General features: G+C 41.9%; 1 protein-coding gene across 1 annotated transcript; it reads left to right on the top strand.

The window, feature by feature from the left end:
* Positions 1-4,243: 4,243 nt before the first annotated feature.
* pnisr (PNN-interacting serine/arginine-rich protein) lies at positions 4,244-16,019 on the top strand. The gene is made up of 12 exons (XM_086038525.1): positions 4,244-4,399; positions 4,880-4,973; positions 5,068-5,241; positions 9,831-10,072; positions 10,379-10,541; positions 12,306-12,496; positions 12,613-12,744; positions 12,816-12,915; positions 13,442-13,495; positions 13,835-14,029; positions 14,149-15,232; positions 15,707-16,019. The coding sequence occupies exons 2-12, from the start codon at positions 4,886-4,888 to the stop codon at positions 15,738-15,740; spliced, it is 2,457 nt and encodes an 818-aa protein (XP_085894651.1). The 5' UTR covers positions 4,244-4,399; positions 4,880-4,885; the 3' UTR covers positions 15,741-16,019.
* The last annotated feature ends 930 nt before the right edge of the window (positions 16,020-16,949 follow it).

Raw genomic sequence — 16,949 nt, 5'->3', positions numbered from 1 at the left:
CATTCATATGTACATTGTAGTTTGTAATAGTATAATACACTTGTATCCTCTATGTGTGTGTGTGTATATATATATATATATATATATATATATATATATATATATATATATATATATATATATATTAACATGAAAAATATTCACAAGTAACTTTACTTTTTTCCTTTAATGAAATATCATGGTGCTTAAGGCATGCAGGGTTTTTCCTTGAGACTTGTTTGTAGGACATTTCATCTTGAAATGACGAACATTTGGTATACAATGACATACAGTACCACAAAGTACGGTAATTAAATCCAATGTATGTACTAATGTAAATCTTGTTCAAAATGTATCTGTGTTTTAGCCACAACAGCCTGAGTAAAACTCATAGCATGATGAAAATGATGTTTGGTGTTGGCACTTGGAGTTGTGGTCATCCTGTTTTTTTTCTCTGAAATTGTGGCGACAAACGATCTGACTGTCGGTCTGTGTCCCATGGTGCCACTTTTGAGCCATCTTGCCTGCTGATGTGGCCTGACAGGTGCAAAAGCAGGACTGCTCCAGAACATGTCGAGAGCTGGTGATGAGGAGGTGGGTGTGGAATGAGGAAAAGGGCAACGTCCACAAACATTGCCATGTGCATCCTCTTGTTACTACAAGCTGTGACACACAAGTCACGCCGCGGCAACGTAGGAACAGGTTGTCAAGCTGCCACCAATGAAAAAGCGAATATTTTCTGAAATGTGTTTGGCTATTTTTAAAACACGGGGGTGGCTGGCATGGCCTTTGGCTCAGGGACATGCTGCTGATGCATTAGACATGAGTTAATCTCAGTTAACAAAAATACACCCCACCCCCTTTGAGACAGTTGTAAGAAACAAATGGGTTGGTGCTGTAGGGCTCATCACTGTCGACCAGCAGTGCAGGTTAAATTCTGCTGCTCTCACCACACATGCCATCATCACTGCCAGACTTGCCCAGTTTGACGCCACATCTCACATATCCAAATTAATAACAACATAAACACATCCCTTCACGTAAAGCTCTGAACACTGCCTTGGGCTTTTCTCCTCACAAACCTTATACACACACCAAGACCACAAACCTACTTAAATACAGTATTGCATGACATTGCTGAAATGTAAATATACTGTTCATTCCTGTAATGAAATGTTAAGACATTTTGAGCAACCAATAGGCACTATAGTTAGCATCCATGAGTCACAAACAGCAATAAAGTGTTGCATTATTCAATTGAACCTATACTGAATAACTATTTTTATGTTATAGGTGTATCTCCAGCTCATGTGTGGGATCCCATTAGATTGTGTAGGTAGGTGTTCCTAAAAAATGTCCCGGTACCATGTTGGTAAATTACACCTCCTGTTATACCAACAATGCCACCATCATCAATTAGCCTGGCAAAGTGATTTTGTTGTGTAAAATCCATGTTAATTAGTCATGTAAATACAGTGATGTAAATTATATTAAATTAAAATTCTATATTTTGTTGTAATAATGTATAAACATGTTTCATTAAATTAATACAAAGCACAAGGATATATTTAACTGATATATTTTGTTAAAAGTATTGCAAAAAAGGTAAAGGGAAGCTACATTTGATTTAAAAAGTCTGCACAACCATCAAATGTCAGGTTTTTCCTGATAGAAAAAATTAGCCCAAAATAAATTATTTTAAATGATTTTTTTCCACCACTGAAGAGACCATAACATGTACATTACATTTTGAAAAAAAAAAAAAGAGCCGGTCACCTTTTGACATACCTCTGATTAACCACAAATAAAGTTATGCGGCAGTTTTAAGAGGCTTTTTCCTGACATTTTTAGTCATCTTTCAGCACAAGCCATGGGCTGCAGAGAGCTTCCAAATTAATTTGAAGACATTAAACATGCCATGGAACACAGTGAAGACAGTCATCAAGTTGTGAAAATATGGCACAAGAATGACATAGCCAAGAACTGGACTCCCCTGCAAAATCGATGGACGGACAATAAGAAAACTACTCAGGGAGGCTGCCAAGAAGCAGATGAATTTGAAGGAGCTGCAGGAATTTCTTGCAAGTACTGGCTGTTTAGTACATGTGACAACAATCTTAACATCTTTTTCTTTGTGGTAGGGTGGCAAGACACAAGTCCTGTTTTTCTTAAAATGGAACTGGAGGTGAAAGGGAACGGATACATTAGCAGTTTTAGCAAAAATGATTCAGGCGAGAAAGCAAAAAAATGTCAGGAAACATCTACTAGAACATTATTTGCGGTGGATCGATGGCACTTTAGATGGTGGCAGGTGTGTGTGCTGACTTCCATTTGACCTGAGTTTGAATGTGATTGGTTAATTCTGAATACAGTCACATCCCCAGCGGGTGTGCACATTTGGGAAACTACATTATCAACAGTTGTTTACTTACCATCTCTATGGAAAAAAAATAAAAAGATGAAATGGAGCTCAACAAGTTAATGGTCACATTAATGGTGAGAAATGAAAATGTTGGTCTCTTACAAAACCTACCATTTGAACAGGGGTGTGTAGACTTTATATCGACTCTATATTAGTTTGTGATCTTAATTACCTTTCAGTTTTTCTTCACACCTGTTAAACAAATGATTACATGAAAATAAATATCTATTTGAGTGAAGGAGATTTTTCCTACACATAACCGATTTTTGGCCATGATGATGCAATTATTAAATATTAGCATTCTACTGCAAAATGTTTTTTCTTAACACTTTCACACCAACACTTAGGATTTTTAATTTAATAACGTTTAAAACGTTTGAACTAGTCCTATTTGTAAAACTGTCTTAAAATTCTGTTTGTCTGCTGCAGCTGTCTGAATGTCTCTGAATTTAAAGGGGAAGTCAGCCTCAAAAATGTATTTATAGTAATATGATGTATGCGCCTACACTAATCTAAACACGGCCTTGTGATTAATATTGCTTTTGTGGAATATGAATGAAGCAGCAAAATCCACCAGTTTTTATTAATCTCGGGGGGCGGCCATTTTGCAACTTGCTGTCGACAGAAAATTACATCACAGTAGCTCAAGTAACGACCAATCACGGCTCTCCTGTTTTCCGAGTTTGGTCCTGTGACGTTCGCAAGCAGAGCCATGATTGGTCATGAGGCCTGAGTCTAAATAAAAAGTAACATTTTGCTGAGCTTAATTTACTAGATAATGTCATATTATTTGTCGTTGCTTTACTTTGGTGTACTCTCATAAATATCTCATAGTCTACTTCTATCTCATGCACTGATTTGATCGCTGGCCAATCATTGTGACCAATTGTCACCCACAGCCTCCGGATAGCGCATTTTGCATACTGTCAGTGCTTTAAGTGGGAAAAAAAATAAGCGCTGGTTCTCCCCTTATTCGGCTGTTTCTAGGTAAATTAGGCGGTGGTAACACAAACCATTAATCAATTAATAAATAGATAATACATACCTTATATTAAATGAATAAAGACATACCTTATTATGTCGTTTGACCAGCAGTCTGGCCATTCTTGGTCTGTGCAATTATTGTTGACATCGCTGGCAACAAGTGAATCAAAAGCGCTAACATTACTTTTAGCTGTCTGCTCTTCACTTGCAAAATTGTGTCATCTGTATCATCATCACCAGCGTCAGCATTAGTCTGTGTTCTCTTTTGGTCCTTTTGGAGCCACGCCAACATTATTGGATTCAACTCTTTTCAATCAATGACAAATGATTTGTTTCAAAGTTTCTGCTCGCTCTATATTCTTCACTCTTCATTCTTCTTCACGTCCTTTTTCTGCCACACACTCGACTCGCTAGAGTGCCCCAGACCAGGCCACCACGTAGCACTGCCCCTGCTTGGCACCAAGGAACTATTTTGAAGTTAACATCCTTACTGAAAGACAGACAAGCTATTTACTGTATGTCAAGGTGGAATTCTCAACACAACTTTAGTCATGTAGATGAGATGGAACTGTTATGGGATAGGAGTTTGTGGTATGCAAGGTAATGTGATATAATATAAATATAAATATAATATATAATATCATATAACTCGTTTTTGTGGGGCTTGCATGCGTGCCTTTTTTTGTTTCTATTCAAGGAAACGACCTCGGATTAATTAAATGTTAAAATTATTTTATTAATTTATTATGGGAGTCTCAGTCAAAGCTTGTAATGCCTGCATGTATTCATGGTCTCGTCCGACTTTTTTTCTTCTTACAAAGAAGAACCCCATTTCCCAAACATATCTTACAGCAGTAAAGCAAACTTATCCAAATCAAAAGTCTTGTGTCAAAATAAAGTAGTGGACAGGAAGCAGTGGAGTCGGAGTGGCCACTCACGCTTGCTCTCGGCAGCTTGTTCTCCCACGGCAGCCATTTTGGACCACCAGCGCCTAATATCAATTGTTCGGAAAAGGTAAGCTTCGTTTTTTATCCGCAAATGAATATGATATGCGCTTCTACCATCGCATCCTTTAAAGATGTAACGTGGACGTGGAGTAAAAATGTGTCACCGGTTTAGCTATAAGTGCAGTGCCTTTTAGTTAGCCGTCATTCTTGGCTTAGCTAAAGCGATCTCTGGTTAGCTTGGTTGAGCCTCCTTGGCTTCCGAACGTATATTCAGAATCGAGCTTCAGGCTGTTTGGCTTCTTATTCTGTTGTGATTTTAATTGCTCTGCAGACAATGCGTGCTTTCGTTCGTAAAATGTGCCTTTCCATAATGTGCCCGGATTTATGTCGCCTTACAACGCCTTCCAGTCTATTGGAGCTAATTTTAGCACGACGCTAACGTTTTTTTTCCCCATACGACTGATTGTATGATGAACACCACAGTAATATTGGCTCCAGCCAGCAACACTCTCGTGGTGTAAATGTGTTTCGGGTTTGCCTCTTTTAGAGAAGAATGTGGGACCAGGGAGGCCAGCCTTGGCCGCAGTGGCCTCTGAGCCAGCAGCAGTGGATGCAGTCTTTCCAGCACCAGCAGGATCCAGGTCAGTGGGAAAAGCACTAGGCACCTTCCACTAAATATTTTTTCGGGTGCCACTAAGTTTATGTCATTATTGCATGTTTGCTGTCTTTGCATAGGTCAAGTAGACTGGGCTGCCCTTGCACAAGCTTGGATAGCGCATAAGGAGTCTACTGGATCAGAGCCTAACATTCAGCCCAATGGACAGGACATCCCAGGTCTAGAACCACCTGCACAAGGCAACCATGGGTCCTTCCAGGGTGACTCTTCTTTTGGCAGAATGTGGCAGCCAGGTACATGTCTGTAAACACAATTAGATCAATTTAAACACTGTAACTTCTTATTATAATTTCTTATTATATAATCTTCAGCCTCATTTTTCTTCAAAATGTGTGGTCCAAGCAAGTGTTGGGCAGATACAGCATTGATCATGGGTTTTGTTGCTTGAAATTTATCAACTGTGTAATCTCCATCTATGAAGAAACTGAGATATAATTTCACTACTTGGAAACCAGCACGGAATACAAATATTTCAGGCCCAACTAATCTGCTGCTGTAGGAATTGTAACAAAATATGTCAGGACCACGCGCACTGGCACTCCGTCACTAAATTTCCGATTGGCAATGCACTGGGTTTACGAACGGTTGGAGTGAACCAGTACGCGCTCTGAGTGTACCCTATTTCCGAATTAACCTTGAAGACACCTGGTTCACTACAACACCGCCTCTCTCCGTGTGGCTGCCACGCCCCTTTCATGATGTCGTCTTAAAGTCTGGCACTGCGCGCGTCACCCACAAAACAGTAAATGGTAATGATCATGGAAGAACATATTGTTTGAGCCTTACGTCCTCGACCCAGAGTCAAGAGGCAATCTTTATACAGCATTGAAGTACTATTCATCCATTGTTCGCCCCTCGGTGGGATAGAGGTTTGAGAGAACAGGAATGAGCATGAATGTTCAGAGATGGGTGAATGGAGGAAAACACAACTTTGGTTTTATTTCTGGTGAGGAATTAGCATTTTAACATGGTTAAAATCCCCAAAATGATTTTGCATGTTGCAGACGCTTTAACATTTGACATTTTCATGTTCAAGCCATTCCTTATGGAAGGATTTAACCTGATGTGCAAAAAAATGTGTGCAGTACGGTATAAAGATCAGTTGATTAATCAATTTATGTGGATACAACACAAAATACTCAATATTAAATATTCCAAAAATATGATTTAATTTATTTATTTATGTTCTGGCCCAATGGGCTAGCATCAGTGAATTTTGGATGGCCCACCATGTGAACCCTGCACATGTTGTAAATCTTCGTTGTTGGGCAGAATTCTCGTATCTTCAAAAATCACTACTTTTCAGGGAAACAAACAAACAAAAAACGCCATCTTGCTTGAGTTACCCAACACCACATTGTTGAAGTTGGCACTATACCTTGTATTGCTGTCATATACATACACAATAGCAACCCAAATGGCTCTGTTGGTATGTAAAATGCAAAAAATTGCTAATTTATTATGCCGTCGTTGATTAGAATGGTAGTCACTGGGTGCCAGCCGCACATAATCATCGTCTCCGTTCATGCTGATGCCCTAACCACAAAAAAAAGCCTTTCATACGTCACAAAAGTGAACTACATGTTACGTCATCTTCTCCAGAGTCTTTTTTAAAAGGTCTTAGAGCCATTAGAGATGCAATAAACTGACTAACCACGTGTATTAGACCAATATTAATCTGCACACATGGTTTACGGGCTTCCTTCTGCAACAAAGCATTATAATGATCCATTTTTAACAAAACAGGCTTACTCAAATATACTTAACCTAACTGTTTTCACTCGTTATTGTCCCAAATACATCCAAGTGAGGGAAAAGGCTGTGCTTTAAGCTTTAATAGATTTGTTCTAAAGATTTGTTAGTTGTTCTAACCACTTTAAATTGGTTAATAATGTGTGAAAATAAAAGGTGATGTGGGGGACAGATCCAATAGTTTCGATGTGTTGGGAAAAAATATGAAATTAACCATATTTGGGTATACAGTGCAGGAAGTCCTCAAATTACGACATACGCTACCCACGATGGTTCGACTTAACGACACCCATGGCTCCTCCTCCATTTTGTCCCCAGCACTGTAGCGACTACATTTATATGCCGTCAATATTTGGGTTAAGGTCAAAATTCCGATTTCTGAAACATTCTGAATAACTTGTTTACATGATTGAGTGGACAGAGTTGCTCCGACATTTGAAAACCCCACTGTGTACGGCGACACACGGCGTCATGACTCAAATGGACGTCATTTCCGCTTGTTACTTTCAACTGTATAAAACACTTGATATTCATGTCATTCACCACATGAATGAAGCAGCCGGTTTCCTCCTCGCTCCAAAAGTGTGCTTTTGTGCTGCGTCTCTTTTACCTCTGCTTGTGTATTTGCGGTGGGTTTCGCGCCAAACAACGCACTTCAGCATACAAGCACTTTCTGTAATTGCAAAGACCAGCATTCCTTGCGGTTGAGCATGCGCAGAGTGTCTCGATCGTGTCTCTTTGCGCGCTGGCAGTATCTTTGCCTTTTTCGCCCTCCTCTCGTCCTTCTCCATCCACTTCTCAGCAGTAATGCTAAGTACAGTATGTTATGCTTTTTATTTTAATATATTTTCTTTTTTTTTATATATATAAGGTATTTTGACATAAATTTTGACTAACGGTGAAATCCGACATACGCGGAAAGTGTTACATCGCCAGTGTAGGAACGGAACTCGTTAGTAAAATGAGGACTAGTTGTACTTATCTTCATTTAACTTCCCGCTGCCGCCTCTAATGTCTCACCATAGATTCATTGACGCTAAGCTTGCGGGCAGCAGCACGGTTTCCTTTCTGGATACCAAGATCGATGGCCTTCAACTTAAAACTTGAATCATATGAACTTCTTTGTGTGGGGTCCATGATGAAGGGGCGAGGATTTGAAAATAATTACCGGTAACTGTTTGATTTTGTCATCCGTGTTCTATCTGCTAATAAAAAAGTAGCATATTATTCTTTGCATTGATTTTTATTTTTTATTTCATTTATTTATTTTTTTCTCCTCCCCCTTTTAGTTTTGATTCTAATTCCAGTCAGAGATGCCCCTAGCGGTGGAAGAAAAACCCACAGAATAGCCGCATCTTTATATAAGCCGCATGGTCTAAAACCTAGGTAAAAAGTAGCGGCTTATAGTCCGGGCAAATACGGTACATAGATTGTGTATTTAAAAACAAAACATGCTTTGTTTTTAAGTACACAGATTGTGTATTTAAAAACAAAACATGCTTTGTTTTTAAGTACACAGATTGTGTATTTAAAAACAAAGCATGCTTTGTTTCTAAAACTCTGCTAGCCTCTAATGCTAAAGTCAAAGTAATATCCCATTGAAATGCTAACGGGGAAATAAGCATCTACTTCTGGACTGATATTCCTTCAAATAATAAATATTCACACACAAACGCTGCGGAAACACATGGACGCAAACAAGATAACACTACACAGAGGCACAAAAGTGATAAAGATTTTTATGCGAGCAGCGCACAGCTTACCAGATCCGGTGGTCTTGACCGTGATGAAAGGACCTGATACACCAAACGGACGTCGGAGGTCGTGAAGCGTCGTGGCGTCTGAATGCGCCGTCTGTTTGGTGTAGTGGCCGCCGTCGTAGTGTCGTAACCCGTCTGTAAGCGTCTTGGGGGCGGTTACGCATATTGTATCAGCGTCGTCAGTCGTGACATTTGGTCACTCTGATTGGCTGTTAGCTAGCAAATCAGTGCTCGGAGCACCAACGGGAAGTGACAAATGCGGAAAAACAGCGAGCACGCCTCCGCTGCCTTAATCTTCTTACAAGTACAAGAGCGAGGGTTGACAATGTAAGTATTTCACAATACCGTGTCAAGAACGTGATGGTTTACTTCGTGTGCGAGTTCATTGTGAGCGAAGTATATAGCTGAATGTATTGTTTACGTTTTTATAATCCGCCCCCGGCCAACAGCTTTCCGGTTGGATTTTTCTAACAATGAGAAATAGTGACTTCCGCCGCCGATGGTATAGAAGGGTACTACATCTTATGCATGCGCAGAAGGTACTTTAATGGTCTGCATCGCTGTCTGTCGTTGCGGTGTATTCCTCCAGTGTGACGTGCCGACAGCCGGCCGGACGCCACAGGGGGTAAGCGTCTGTCGCTGTTGGCCAGCGTCTTTTTGGTCAATCTAGGCCTGAAGATATCCTCCAGCCGCAGCCCGAAGCCTCTGCTGTCCCCCAGCCCGACAGTTGTGGCCCCCGCCTCATAGGTGGAAGGTTGGGGTGGCAGCCAGAGCGTGATCATAATGAGCCAGCAACTTAAAGTGGCGGCCAAGCAAATGAGAGACACGGCGCGCCTGTCTCTCGCTGGCTTGAAACCTAAAATCGATTTTTTTGTCTGTGTGAAAGCTTCTGTGCATTTGATTGGCTGTAATTTGCGTCTTCGCCACATCATGTAACAGCGAGTTATATTATGAATCACTGCAACACCAGTGGCAGGACCCCGCATACCGCAAGTGTACAGTGAAGCCTGCACAGTTCAGTTGATCCTGCCCAATTTTGTAATTGAGAAGTAACGGAGGGCAGGCCAAACGAGGCCGGTGCGGGGCCAAGCCAGGCTGTTCTGAAACCTGCAATGGAAAAGAGGCTTAAGAGAATCTTTGAAATATTTTATCTTGACAGTTGATCATTAATTTCTCCTATCAGGTTCTGAGGGAGCGATGACAATTTACTTCATTTAAATATATGGTGTGAATGAAGCAAAGACTCATGCGCTTGTTTTTCTGTCCACCTTTGTTTACCACATACTCATAAAGTATTTTGTCGTGAACAGAATGGGGAATGCATGGCCAACCGCCACCGCCTCCTCCACCGCCTCCTGAACAAACCTGGATTCCTCCGGGCTCAGCTCAGATGGATGTTGTGAACCCCAGTGAAGATAGCAACAGCCAGGACAGTGCAGAGTTCAACTCTGAAGCGCACCGCGGGGTTTTCACCCAGAACAGCCATGGGTATGGGGCACAGCCCGACAGCTACGCCATGGCCCCCATGGCCATAAACCAGTTTGATTATCAGGTATGCAGATGATGCAGTCAAAATTGTTGAAGCATTTGGGTTTTCCATAGAAACATTGACAGGTCCGATCATCTAGGTGTATCAGTCATTGCCTCCTTGAGGCGGTTGAAAGGAGTCTATTGGCATGTTGAGGATCCAGCATGGTTTGGTATTCTTTTTATAGCTTTTGAGCCAAACAGTATAACCAGCAAAGTCATGAGTCATTTTGGCTCAGAGCATTCCAGAAGATGACACCAACCCAGCATTCAGCATTTCAGACCTGTGATTACTTTATGTAACTTTGATTTTTGTGCTGTCTCTTAACAGCATGGAGCTGCTTCAGCTTTTGCCCCGCCGCCCTCTGGGTTCCACTCCCCATACTGGCAAGGTCCCCCTCAGAATAGACGGGATGCCCGACCACCTGGCTTCAGGGACCGGCCCAGATCCCCTATCCAGCTCCCCATTAAACAGGAAGCCCCAGCACCACTTGGTAAGCCCCCTTTCTCTTAACCCATTCAAGCCTGAAGCCCCTCGTGAGAGATCTCTCTAAAACCTACCGTCGTCTTTGGGGTCACCCTTGAAAACCTGACATTTTCACCACCTACAAAATAATTAATATCTCAGCTCCTGTAGCAGATAGAAACATAATTCCAAAAGAATTTGAGATCTTAGACATGTGGAGTTTATTCATCTTTACTGTTTTAATCTGTTTAAATGTAAGTGAAGCACTATTTTTCATTTTAAAAATCGAGTGGTAATTACCATGCTGTATTCTCTTACAAAGACGTTGAAATCGTCATTGTCTATCACGTTTGGATGGTTTCACGGCTTTAAAATCCACGAGCGTGTCGTCTATATCACTGCCGTGACTTATAGTAGAGCTCCCGCGATCTGCGCCGTCCGCCATTACTCCTAGAAAAAAATTCGTATATGCTCCGACAACTCACGACACCGTCGCATGTATATTCTGATGCATTTCGTTGGCTAAGAGACTGAGAATTGGATTAAAAAAAGAAAATGACGTATACGCTCTCTGGCTTTAAAGGGACAAACACGCAACAGCGCTCCCGGCTTTAGTGGTAGAAACGCGGTTATGCGCTCCCGTCCTGAATGGGTTAACAGGCTATGTCTGTGACAGAAACTCAAAGATGAAAACGCACAATTTTGCTGAGCATTACTCTTATGACTTTGAATGTAAGTAATTTCGTTATTTGTATTTCTTCATGATTATTCCTTGTTGGAACTGGGCTTGGTAAACTGACTAATGGATACATGTTAGCATACAAAGTCAGTGCCAATGGCAAGTGTGTGATCGTAGTCACCATGTTTATAGACAATAAGGTGCACTTAAACAAATTTTTCTCTAAAATGCGATGCGCGCCCTGTGTATGGATGCATTTTGGCTTTTCAGTTTGTCGCCTTAAATTCAAATTCCTTGTTATTACTTTCGTGTTGTCATTGTCATCCGCATCTAATCGCTAGCAGGCGGCTGTTTGTCATATCTGCACGAGGACTACTTCCTGCTTCTGTATCTAAGAATCACGGGAAATGTAGTCGTACTAGCCTAATACTGCAGTCAGCTGAACGTTGCTGCGTGTGTTTCCAATGTGGGACAACATCTTTGCGGACTGTGGGACTGAGAAGTAAACCAAGTTAAATTCCTTCCTATTTACGTTTACATTCATGTTTGCGTTCTCATTCTCATCCTCATCTAATCACCACATAGAGGTGGGAATCCATGGGTACCTCACGATTTTTATTTGATTCCGATTCTGAGGCTGACTATTTGATTCCGATGCATCACTATATTGGATTGAATTTTATAGTCCATGTAAAACACTGGTACCTTTTTTTTAAAACAAAAAACTCAAGGAAGAGCAAGGACACTTTGACTTGGCTCTGCTCGTATGAGGTTTTGCTTGATCCGCCATTACCTTAGCCTAGCACAAGCATCTGTCAGAGGATCCTCTCCTCCGCTCAAATCAACCACCGTGTTGTTGCACGGCGAACAAAAGCAAGCGAGGCACTTCCCAATATTTCATCATGTCTGGTGTGAACCTAGCATAATAGCGCTAAATCTATCAAATAATCATATAGTACAGTTAGAATAAACTATCGAACGTACAATGTGTCACAAAATAATGCGTTATGTATGATGATGATGTATATTGCGCCTAATGGTCCGTAAAATACGATAAGTGGTATTAAAGTAGCAATATGTCACTTGCTCATTTGGACCCCTGACCATCTTCAGATGCAGTGAAAAGGCGTACACTACCTGCCTGGATCCGAGAGGGGCTAGAAAAGAGGGATCGAGAAAATCAGAAGAAACTGGAGCGAGAGCGAATGGAGAAGGAGCGTGCAGAAATGTCAAAAGAGGATGACAAGGAGCATGAGGTGGATGAAGGTGGTGATGGGCCTCGTGTGCCCCGTAAGAGTAAATTTGTAAGCAGGCCGTCTTTTTATTTGACATACTACTGTAAAAACATTATTTTTTGGATGTTGATGTAACATATCGGAGGTCATGAACTGTTTAAAGTGTGTGCTACTGTCTTTATCAGGACAGTGATGATGAAGCAAATGAAGACGAAGAAAAACCTCCTGTAAAAAAAGAGCTTGTTGTGCAGAGCCCATCGCCTCCTGTAGAAGATAGTGAGCAAGAAATGACTGAGGAGGAAAAAGAATTCCAGATGGTCTGTCCTGCATTGCAGATAAAGTCATAGTTAGGAGAATGTGGCTGACTGGATTTCTGTTTTGTCCGAAGATGATCATCACAAAAACACTCCTCACAGAGATCCTTCTGGAAGTCACCAATGAAGAGATCCTGCATGTGGCAAAAGGAGTCCACCGCAAAGCAACACGAGGTCTGCTCTTGTCTTGTCCAGCTAATGCATTAATGCGCTTCACGCAAACAGTTAAAGTTCAAACTGAATGTAAGAAGTGCTCAATAATCATGTCTGGGTAAAATAGCAGTGGCTGAGCATAAAAAGGTAATATGATGTAATTGGCATTTACAACCATTCTCTGCTAATGCATCAGCAAGAGGTGAGCATTTAAAACCTGTAGTGGTCCAGGGCACTTAAGGTCCTGCTGCCCAGCAGCCACCAACGGATAAGGAGCCATGTGATGCACTAGTACAGAGTGGTTCCTTCCCTCCTCTCAGACTGCTTTGATGTGGATTGTCTGACGGAAGTTTGTTTGTTAACCCTCTCTCTTTTCTCCCATTTTTGTTTATTTTTTTATTTTTCTCCTGTTACCAATGGCAGCTCGTGTGAATAGTGCTTTATCTGTCAACCCCCACCCCCCACCCAATCTCTAGCGACTCTTGCCTATGAGAGAATGGCAATATGTGTTTTAACATGTTGTTCCTGTTGTTGATGTGAATCAAAGCTCCTGCAAAACAGCTGGCACAGTCAAGTGCACTGACTTCTCTGACTGGTCTCAGTGAGTATCCATTTTTTTACGGTGGGTGGGAGGGCAGGAACATAATTATTTCTTTATTAATTATATACTTTGGGAGAAGGTGGCAAGACAAAGCATATCACCCAAATACTCAACTTAAGATGTTACAGTTCAAATAAAGCTCTCTGGTTGTTTTGGGTGTAGTTTTGCCCCTTTTTTATGATAGAAGCATGCAATACATTACATATTTGTTTGGTTTAAGTTTTACAAATTGCCGCTAAATTAGACTTTGGGTTAAGATTCTTGGTTTCACACATGGACTGCAAGAACTTGATGTAAATCCTTGTCCCACACTAAAACATGAGGGTTCTGTTGTGACAGGTGGGCTGGGTGACTATGGTTCGGAGGGGAGTGCGGACGAGGACGACCGCAGCGACCGAGGGTCAGAATCCTCCGACACTGATGAGGAGGAGTTGCGCCATCGTATCCGGGAGAAGCTGGATGCCTTCTATCGCAAGGAGCGGGAAACGCAACAACTCCAAGAAAAACATGCACAAGATGCTCTGCTTGCTCGTGGTGAGACCTTATTTGTGCCCCAAGGTTGAATTTCTGATTTCTTTTAGTCACGTCAGGTGTAAAATCACTACCTTGTGTACTCATTAATAACGAGCGTTTTCTTCTTTTTGTCTCTACAGAGGAGATGGTGAAAGAACGATTGAGCAGAGAAAGGGTTGAATATGATGAAGGCCAGTCAGAAAATTATCACAAAGAGGAATTAAAAGAGAGGGAGCCAGAGCCCTTAGCAGAGAGGCGTCGGTCCCGTAGTGAGGTTGAGAGTAGTGAGGGAAGACATTCGGCCAGAGGGAAGGAGAGATCAGGCAGAAGTGGTAGCGATTCCCCAGCCAACGGTCCCAGCAGCAGCTCTCGTTCTTCCTCCAGCCGCAGCAGCAGTCGCTCGTCCTCTTCCTCTTCAACATCATCTTCTCGTAGCTCCTCGCGATCCTCTTCCCCTCGAAGGAAGAGGAGACGTAGTCGATCTTCTTCCCATAAGGCCCGGCGGCGTAGTCGCAGCCGCAGCTCTCGTAGACGTCGTAGTGAAAAGGCCCGGGACAGGAGGAGAAGCAGCGCGGAGCAAAGACCGGGACATCGCAAGAAAGACCGCAGCGATTCCAGAGAAGGAAGGAACCACAGGAGCATCGAGAGAGATTGGGGCAGGGCCCGGGGCCGAGACAGCCGCAGTCGTAGCAGAGACAAGGGCAGGGAGAAGGAGAAAGAGAGGGATAAAGAAAAGGACAGGGAAGAGAAAGACGGGAAAAGAAGCAGGGAGCGCAGGGACAGTAGTCATAGCAGCAAACACAAGCAGAAAGCGTCCAGCAAAGATGAAGAGAGGAAGCGAGATCGAAGCCGTAGCCATGAGAAAGACAAGAAAAAGAAGGAGAGAGACTCAGAAAGGAAGAAGGAGAAACCAAGGACTAAAGAAAAGACCAATTCTTCAGTTAGTGAGGAAAATGGCAAATTAAAGAAACGGAAAGAGGTGGACTCTCATGTTGACTCACAGGGTGACAAGTACAGCAGGCAGGATAGCAAATCCAGCAAAAAGGGCTCAGCCAAAGCTAGCAAGAGATTGTCCAACTCCGATTCAAGCAGGTCCCCTACGCCGGAACTTAGTAAGGAAAAGAAATCGAAGAAGTCCAAACGTAGTCGCTCACGGTCAGTGGAAAAATCGCACAAGTCTGGTAAGAAGGCAAGCCGCAAACACAAGTCTAAGTCGCGATCAAGGTAGTATTCCTTTTGTTTCCCTTTCTCTTATTCCTATTCTGTGTTCTCATTGTATGTCTAATTGTGATTTCTCTCAAGATATCTTAAGCAACATGTTTAAATCTTAGGAAATGATCTTTGGTTGGACAAATGTTTTGTGAAGCTGGCTATCAAATGCAATTTGTGTAGATTCGACTTTGGCCCAATGTTGCAGTGCTCAGGCCTCTTCTGCAGTGTACCTTGCAAACAATATGACGCTAGAGAGCTTTGGAGACCATTTTGTAGGGCAAAGGGAATCCACACCTAAGGTCCTACACCAAGTTTTGCAGGGTAGACTTTCAGAACAATAATTTGTGAATCAAATGTTTGTTTGTCTGAGAATATCCGGTGGGTGAGGCAGTATATTTGTATACTGCACATTACTGTTTTTATTTTTTTTAGTCTGAGTGAATGTATCAGTGCATTATTAATCTGTTTTTGTGCATCCTTTTTCAGGTCAGCTTCCCCCACCCGTCGTAGCAGACACTGAGGATGTGCTTCCCCACCTCTAAATTCCACGATTGAAGTGGCTTGTCTCATTATAGAGGCAGTTGTGTAGGTGGTCATCCCTTTACAATTTTTCTCCATTGTAAATATGTTATTTTTTAAGTTTGTCTGAGGAGCAACACATTGACTAGTTCAGATTCTTTCTTGTATCATTGGCAAAGCATAAGCCTTGGCTGAAGTTACCGTTTTAAATCTTAACAGGATTCACAGATTTCTCCACCTAACGATATTGTAAGATGTCCAATAAAACTATTTGTCCTTGCTTTGCCTCATTGGTCTCCGTTGATGAGCATGCATATTGTATAATTCAATTTAAAATGAACATAGGATGTGGATGTGTAATTGTTCTGTTGTTTGCCTGAAGTGGCAGAAGCTCACATGTAAGGGGGGAAGGACAGTTTGGAAACCAGAGGGTCGCTGACTGGAGTCCTGCTGCAGACAAAAAAAAAGACATCTACAGTAGTTGGTAGAGTGAGTCTAGCCTGCTTCTTGACTACTGCCAAGTTGCCCTTGAACAAGGCACTGACCACCCTCTAATCTAGCACGAGGTGCATGCAGCACTGCTTTCACACCTCCCACATTTCCCCGTTTTTAATGGAAAATATGTATTGGATGTTTATCAGGGTTTTTTGTAGACTTAAAAAAATTTGGGGGTGTAATTTTTTTTTAAATAGAGAAAAGGGTCACCATTTTTAAACACTGCTACTTCTTGGCTACTGATATGGCTATAAATTTTATGCACACTTCGGAAATATAAAATTGGCTGTATTACCTCAACGTGAAGACACTGATAAATTATTTCTCACAATTATTACAGATTTTTTAACAAGGTAGGAAACATACAAATATGCAAAACAAATTCCTTAATGTTTACATTTTAAAATGATAACCTTATCACAAAGAGCGCGCATTTTTGTAACAGGCCCACGGCCTCCCACATTCCAAAAACATGCATGGTAAGTTGATTGGACACTCAATAATTGTGAGTGCGGTTGTTTGTCTGTGTGCCCTGCGATTGGCTGGAAACCAATTCAGGGTGTCCCCTGCACTGCCCGGAGACAGTAGGATAGGCTCCAGCACGCCCGCGACCCTTGTGAGGATAAGGTATAAATGATGGATGGATGGTTTAGTGGCTGGTTGCTTGAGAGAGTGACAGAGTGGATAGACAACATTGTGAAAACAGAACTGAAAA

This window comes from Filicampus tigris, chromosome 8 (assembly GCF_054856515.1).
Source record: "Filicampus tigris isolate MCC_2025a chromosome 8, RoL_Ftig_1.0, whole genome shotgun sequence".
Classification (NCBI taxonomy): Eukaryota; Metazoa; Chordata; class Actinopteri; order Syngnathiformes; family Syngnathidae; genus Filicampus; species Filicampus tigris.
This window is presented reverse-complemented; position numbering and strand designations above follow the sequence as displayed.

Excerpts from the sequence above, each read along its gene's own strand:
- pnisr (XM_086038525.1), top strand. The coding sequence starts at position 4,886 with ATGTGGGACCAGGGAGGCCAGCCTTGGCCGCAGTGGCCTCTGAGCCAG. Across the intron at positions 5,242-9,830 it reads TGGCAGAATGTGGCAGCCAG|AATGGGGAATGCATGGCCAA; the intron begins GTACATGTCTGT and ends TGTCGTGAACAG. Across the intron at positions 14,030-14,148 it reads AGATGCTCTGCTTGCTCGTG|AGGAGATGGTGAAAGAACGA; the intron begins GTGAGACCTTAT and ends TTGTCTCTACAG.